General features: G+C 47.9%; 1 protein-coding gene across 1 annotated transcript in view; it reads left to right on the top strand.

Moving 5' to 3' along the window:
• The first annotated feature begins 4,110 nt into the window (after positions 1 to 4,110).
• The window catches only part of Itga1 (integrin subunit alpha 1), a 156,419-nt gene continuing 153,813 nt past the window's right edge, over positions 4,111 to 6,716 (top strand). Inside the window, exon 1 of the mRNA XM_023709123.1 lies at positions 4,111 to 5,163. Within this exon, the coding sequence (XP_023564891.1) occupies positions 5,103 to 5,163 (61 nt within the window). The 5' untranslated portion in view covers positions 4,111 to 5,102. The remainder of the gene's footprint in view (positions 5,164 to 6,716) is intronic.

Raw genomic sequence — 6,716 nt, 5'->3', positions numbered from 1 at the left:
GCTACCTAAGCATTATTTCAGAATCAAAAAACAGACTACCTTCCCCTTGATTTGTTGTACATGTTTTTAAAAAATAAAGAAAAGTATTTCTCCATCTGTATTTAGTGATACAGTCTTGCTAGAAGAAATAATATTGGTGGTTTGATCTACTAAATAATCACATATTTGTTACAGTTGTGGCATTTCAGAGCTAACATACTTCAACTTTTTAGAAACTGGTCAATGGAAAAAAATCAGCCTGCTCAAATAATCCTAGAATTGCCCAGCCACATAGTATAGTTCAACATCACAAGCTCGGATTGAAAGTACGGGCCCCGGAGTGCAGCTCAAATGCCTCTCCTCATCAGTGGTTATTATTCTGAGTCACAGAGTGCCACGGATTAAAAATCCCTGCCAGGGCACCTCCCTGGTACAGCCTCCCGGAGTCGGCCCTCATGTGTCACTCATGCTGAGGTCTTCCAGTAAGTCGAGTGAAATTCCTTCAGGATTAAGGAGCATATTTCACCGAGATTCTAAGGCAAGAGCTTGCTGTTTCCTGAAGCACTAGTTGCCCAGATGTCTTTGGATAAAGTTTCTGGCATAAACCCTTTCAGGAAACAGGGCAAGAGGAACACCTATCTCATATTTTAAATAAAAAAACACACACACAAGAACTTTGCACAATAACAAGAAACAAATGGTTCCAGTGATGACGTCCACAAGCCACAGCCCTGAGACTTGCTTTTGCTCACAGAGGAAACCATCAGTTTTGAGGTATTACATCGGCAACTAATTTAGAAGACTTGGCTTCATTTAATAGGCTTAAAAAGAAACATGCCAATGTTGGAAGTAAGGCAAAACTACTTATTTTTTGTTTCTAGTTATAAGTAAAGAACTTAATGGACAGCAGGTTTACAGTAGAATAAAAACAGGCTACCCATTTCTGCCTCCGAAGAACATAGACTTGGAGTCAAATATACATCAGGAAATTAAAAACGATTGATGAATTTGTTGCCCACAAGCGTTAGCCCTATAAGTTAGCATCTCTGACTTGTCAGATATTCTACTGAGTGCAGAGAATAAAATTTTAAATTCTGAACCTTCATGAAATTGTAAAGACAGGAGAGCTAGACAATTTGCCACTGTTAATTCCTCAGGGTAGAAGTGATGAGCAGTTGATGATGCACGCTTCAATGACGCCCTAAAGCTTATTTGAAATCTTACAATTAATTTTTTTTTTTGAAAACCTGATTTTAGTCTATCTAGCAAGGGCAGAAATCTAGACTCTCCTAATCCCAATCTTGAAGTGAAGTATATTTTTCTTGCTAAAAAAAAAAATCTTTAACAACAAGAAAAATGTATAGCTAATGTGACAGAGAGATGATATTTTAATGTTTATCCAATTTATAGGCACATCAAGATAACATCTAGGTAATTCCGTAATGTGAGGTAAATATTACAAATATGAGGATTACAGAAAGATAATGAGCTGGTAGTGATGCCTCATGTGAGCAATTACACTCCCCTTCTTAGGCCATCAGATAGGAGCGGCTCCTGTGACAGACAGGGGCTGCCCCACGCTTCCACTCCCCCTAGAACCGCAAAGAAGAGAGCCCACTACCTACTTAGCACTTGCTGTAATTCAGAAGTCAGGCTAAGGGCCTGCGAGATAGCTCAGCAGACTCAGCGCCTGCTTAGGCAAGCACAGGGACCCAGGTTCGATCCTCGGCACCACGTGCCACACAGGTCCCGCCCTTAGGCTCACTGAGTGGGCCACCAACTCCAGGTGTGCTGGCATGCACCTGTAATCCCAGCACTGCGGAGGCTGAAAACAGGAGGATCAATACGAGTCTGAGCTGTGTAGTGAGACCCTATACCAAATACATTAAAAAATAAAATAAAATAAAAAATATAAAAAAGTAGTGCTAAATACCTGCACTTTGCCTCGTTTAATTCCTCCAATTTTCAGAGAACACCACTGTTTTCATCCTTGTTTTATTTTTCAGAAAACCAAGACTCAGAAACACTAGGTAACTTTTCCTATGTCCCACAGTTGTTATACTGAGGTTGCAATTTCAATCCACATGATGTGTAACTCCAGAACATTATTCATTCCAGTAGTCTTGCTTGGTGCATTAGATAAAACCCAACAGTGTTTAGGTGTAAAGTGTATGTTTTTCTTTGTAAGACTGTTTTCCAATAATCCCACATACTCTTGCCTCATTTAATAGGCTCTACTTTCCAAATTCTTAATCCAATCAGTCTTCGAATTTCTGGAGGCTTTTAAATTTTCACTTATGGCTCCAAACCATGGGAGAAACCTGGTTAGGTCAGGTCTCATTTAAAATAGAGAAGGATATTGTATAAAGTATCCTTATATTATAATAGATAGCTAAGTTAGGTAGAGATATTCCAGGCAGTCAGACAGAGCGAGGCCCTTGGAGGAGTCAGCGCGCAAGTCAGAGCGCACCACAACTGTGGCCGGAGGCGCATTTGTTGAAGGCCAGGCCTCAAGATAAAGATGGAATGACCAGGCCTACGTGCCTCCCTGAGGGACAAACATCTGCCGTGATCATAGTCCAGACAGGCATCAGTCCCCCAAGTGGGAACAGGAACTCCTGATCCATCTCTTCTTGAAAAGGCCCTTGTTCTTTCCAGGTACACTTGCTGCGTGACTTGTTTCCCGCGATCAACATTACCTACGTGGCTGGATCTGTAACCTGATTGGCTGACCACAGCTCTGCCCCACTGTGCGCGCGTTGACCTGGCGATTCTGCTCTGTGCAGCTTCGCGTGCGAAGGGAGCTGGGCTCCGCTCACTTCCCGGGTCTGCTCCTATCTCTCTCAAGCAAGAGCTGTTTCTCCACCAGTAAAGTTTCCTACTTTTAACCTCTGTTGTGCCTCCGAATTCATTCTTCAATTTTGAGGAACATGAACTCAGTGTGCCGCACATCTAACAGGTTGGGAGTTACAATATTACCTTACAGCACCTGGAAGTCTTATGGTAATATAATTATGGGTCTGCAACACCGGGCAAGTTTTTATCTTTCTCCAAATTTCAGCCTATTTAGTGAAATGTCTTCCTATCAAGCAAGAGACAAAAAGAAAACATCTTGCTTAATACTGAGTTGTATTTAGTTTTTTTGTGGTTCAGAAAAATGAGCATTTACTCTCATTTTAATCTTCAAACAATCGCTACTTTTCAGTCTCTGCATTTGGATTTATTTGACACAACGAACATCAATGACTACTGCAACTGGATTCCTAACACACGTGAAAATTAATGTTAACAATATCGCTGGTGTTGGCAGTTATGACCATTACATCTGTGAAGTCCTAGAGGAATGGTGGACATTTAAATTAAAATTGCATGTTGGCCCCACTTCTTGAACATTAAGCAATTTTGAGAACTATCTTTAGTAAACTATTTATGATTTTTAAATGCTCAAGTATTAATCTTAATACTTACTGTAGTAAGCCCCAGTGGGTTATACTCACAGAAGACATCGCTGAGACCATGCCCAGAGATGTCGTCTACCCAGGAAAGGCATTCTTTGGAAAGACATGAAAACACTAAGTGGAAGCAAAGGAGTCCCAGCAGTGTCTAATGGCATTGAACTGTGACCCAACAATAATATTTTTCTAGAACCTCATTGTATGATCTTGAAACTAAGACATTATGAAACTTCAAAACAGGGTGAGACAGGATTTGGGTGTATTTACTTAGTAATAAACCGCTCCAAATCCATAAATAAATTAGCTCAAATTCATAAACTACAAGAGGAATTCCTCGGCTAATGGGGCATGGCGCTGAGGCTTGCTAGTGCACCCCGCTCGGCTGGCTCTGCCACCTTACTTCTGACCTTCAATAAGCGCCTTCCTTTCGCCTTCAAGTTTCACTTTGTGTATTCCCTTAGTCTGCGGTGCGGTGCGTACAGTCCTCCCTGCAGGCGCCTTAGCGCTCCTCCTGTCCCTTGAGTTTGATGCGGTGCGTCCCTGTGCTGCCTTCCCCTGTAGAGACACTCAATTATGGGTTGAACTGATTCCTCTAAACCCGGGACCCCCCATCTCCACCCCCATCCACTCCTTTCTCTTCTTTGGGGTTCTGGAGACCCCGAGACGCGGCTGCTCATTTGCTGAGGTTATGCACCCAACTGCTTCTGGACTCCAGCAAGTTTGTTCAACACCAGGGGAAGGACAGACCAAGCCCTCGGGCACATCTCCGGGGCAGTCTCCAGGGAGCTGCAACCGGGACGCCACTCCGAGCACACTTACTCAGGACGAGACGCCCCAGCTCTGTATTAGGCCTGCCTCCCAGGGTACAGACTTCCCGATCCAGCCCAAAATAGCCCACGCATTCCGACTCCAGGCTGCTTCCCTCCCTCGCCTTCCACGCCCCTTCCTCTGGCACGTCTCTCCTCTTCTTCTTCCAGTCTTATTCCTCCCTGCTCTGCTGCCCTTGGTTTTCCCTCCCCGGAGAACCAGGTAGACGAGCCCCAGCGTGCGTGTGCTTGCAGCATCCCCGGGCGCCACCCGGCAGCTGCGACCCCTGGGGCAGGCCGGGGCCGGTGGGCGTGGCGGCCGCGGGGAGGCCCGGGAGGTCCTGGAGCAGAGCTCCGCGCTCACTCGCAGAGGGACGCGCTGGAGAGCGTGCGCTCGGGCTCGGGAGCAGCAGCCTGCTGGGGGAGCAGGGCCGGACACCTCCTCAGCGCCCGCGCCGGCCCTGCCCGTCCTGCACCGTCTCTGGGGCTTGGCACGGACGGCGACCGCGCTCACTGCGCAGGCAGATGTCCCTTTAAGGTCTGCCCAGCCTGCTGTGGACTTTAGCCGAAAAAGGACCCGCGATGCTGGCTTTATTTGTCCATGCCTCTGCCTGAGCCCGGGAAGCTCGCCAGTGAGACTTCGCCTGCAAGCGAGGAGGAGCGGATCCCGCTGCGGAGGTGAAAGCGTGCAGCCCACTGAAGGGGAGTCGCTCAGAAGTCAGGACCTCACTCCGGAGCCAGGGCCGCGCGGCCGCAGCCGAGGACGAGACCCACGCGGACGGCGAGGGCGGCCCAGAGACGGGGCGGCGGTGCCCGGTCCGTCCGCGCCCTCGAGCCCGCCGGGGTTGCTGCCGCTCCAGCCATGGCGCCCCGACGCCCCGCCAGCCCAGAGCTCGCCGTCGCCTGCCTGTGGCTCCTCACCGGTAAGCCACCCCGCTTTGCTTGCAGCAGCTGGGGCACCGGCGCCCAGCCGCTCCTCCGGCCAGGTCAGCTTTGCGTTTTGTTAGCAGCTAGTGTCGGTGTTGCTCCAGCCTCTCCAGCCTCTCCAGCCTCGCAGGAGGAATGACTTGGTGCTGAAACTTTTCCTGGCAGAATTAGATTTTCAAATTAAAGCTGTACTGGCCGCGTACCCCTCGCGTTAGGGCTTGGTTGCGTGACTCTCCCACACCTTTGCGTGAAGGCTAAGGAAGGACGACTGGTTCCTGCTCACACTCCGACCCTCAGGTTGTTTCCGAGTGGACATTCTGGCATTTTCTTGTAGTGTGGTATTTGGGAAGATTCTGCTCAATCTGCCTAATAGATTTAGGAAGCCCTGTAACATTCCTTCCTGTCGCATTACAATGTTTCTGTGTCAGCAACCAAGAGGACAAACATTCTGAAACTGAAAAAGTGACTGCACAGGCTACTCGTGTGTGTGTATGGGGTGTGTGTGTGTGTGTGTGTGTGTGTGAGAGAGAGAGAGAGAGAGAGAGAGAGAGAGAGAGAGAGAGAGACTGACTGACAGAATTTCGCTGTGCATTTCAGGCTGGCCTTGACCTCACTTTGTAGCCCAAGCTGGTCTCATACTCGCAGCACCCCTCCTGCCTCAGCCTCCCAAGTGCTCCCAGCAGTCTACTTTTTAAGATGCAAAGTAATAGTATTTCATGTAAGTGTATTTTTTAGGATTGTAAAAGCACAGTAGAAATGTGAAATTATATCCAATTTAGACAATTGCTTCATTGTGAGATTTTCCTATCCATTACCCCTGGGTCAGATCTTTGTACACATTCCTGGCTTAGAAGGGAAAGCTGAAAGGGTGATAGAAGGTGGAGTGGAAAGCCTGACGTGAGAGCGAGTGACCTGACTGATGAGTGGCTGGACTCACGGCTGGCTTGAGCCCACCGCTGACCTTCTCGGTTGCTGGGTGCTGTTTACTACTGGCTGGTTGTTAATGCCCGTTAGTGTTTACCATTAACAATAAGAGGAGGCACCAGGTTCAGTTCTGCTCGCGGGGCTCAAGCCTTGGTAGCTTTTACAAAGATCACTTGGGGCTTATGAGCTGCTGCAGTTTTCGAGCTTTATCAGCTGTAGGGCGGGACTAATGGCTAAGGATGCGCTGCTGGCTCTTCAGGCAGTTTGTGTCCAGAAATGTCCAGCAGGCCAGACAGCGGTAACATCGAAACAGCGTGACAACTGGGGAGTAGTGTTGCTTACCAGCAACTATCCCTACCTTCTCATTGTAATCTAGTATTTCAGTCAAAACTTTTTGTAGTTCTTTACTGCCTCTCAAATGAAACCCACATTTCTCAACAGACCAGGCTACTCTGGCCTTGTCTTGTACTACCCTTGTGTTAGTTTCCGGTTGCCATCGTAGCAAACTGCCACGGGGTTCGCAGTTTAAAGAAACTTAAATTCACTGTATTCTAGCTCTGCATGTCGTGGCCCTCCTGGGGGGAGCCCGGGCTGCCCGGACATTTCTTCTGGAGGCAGCAGGCTC

The sequence above is a fragment of the Octodon degus genome, unplaced genomic scaffold (assembly GCF_000260255.1).
Source record: "Octodon degus isolate 3935 unplaced genomic scaffold, OctDeg1.0 scaffold00001, whole genome shotgun sequence".
In the NCBI taxonomy this organism is placed as follows: Eukaryota; Metazoa; Chordata; class Mammalia; order Rodentia; family Octodontidae; genus Octodon; species Octodon degus.
The sequence above is the reverse complement of the archived record's forward strand: the minus strand, read 5'-3'. Positions and strand labels throughout refer to the sequence as shown.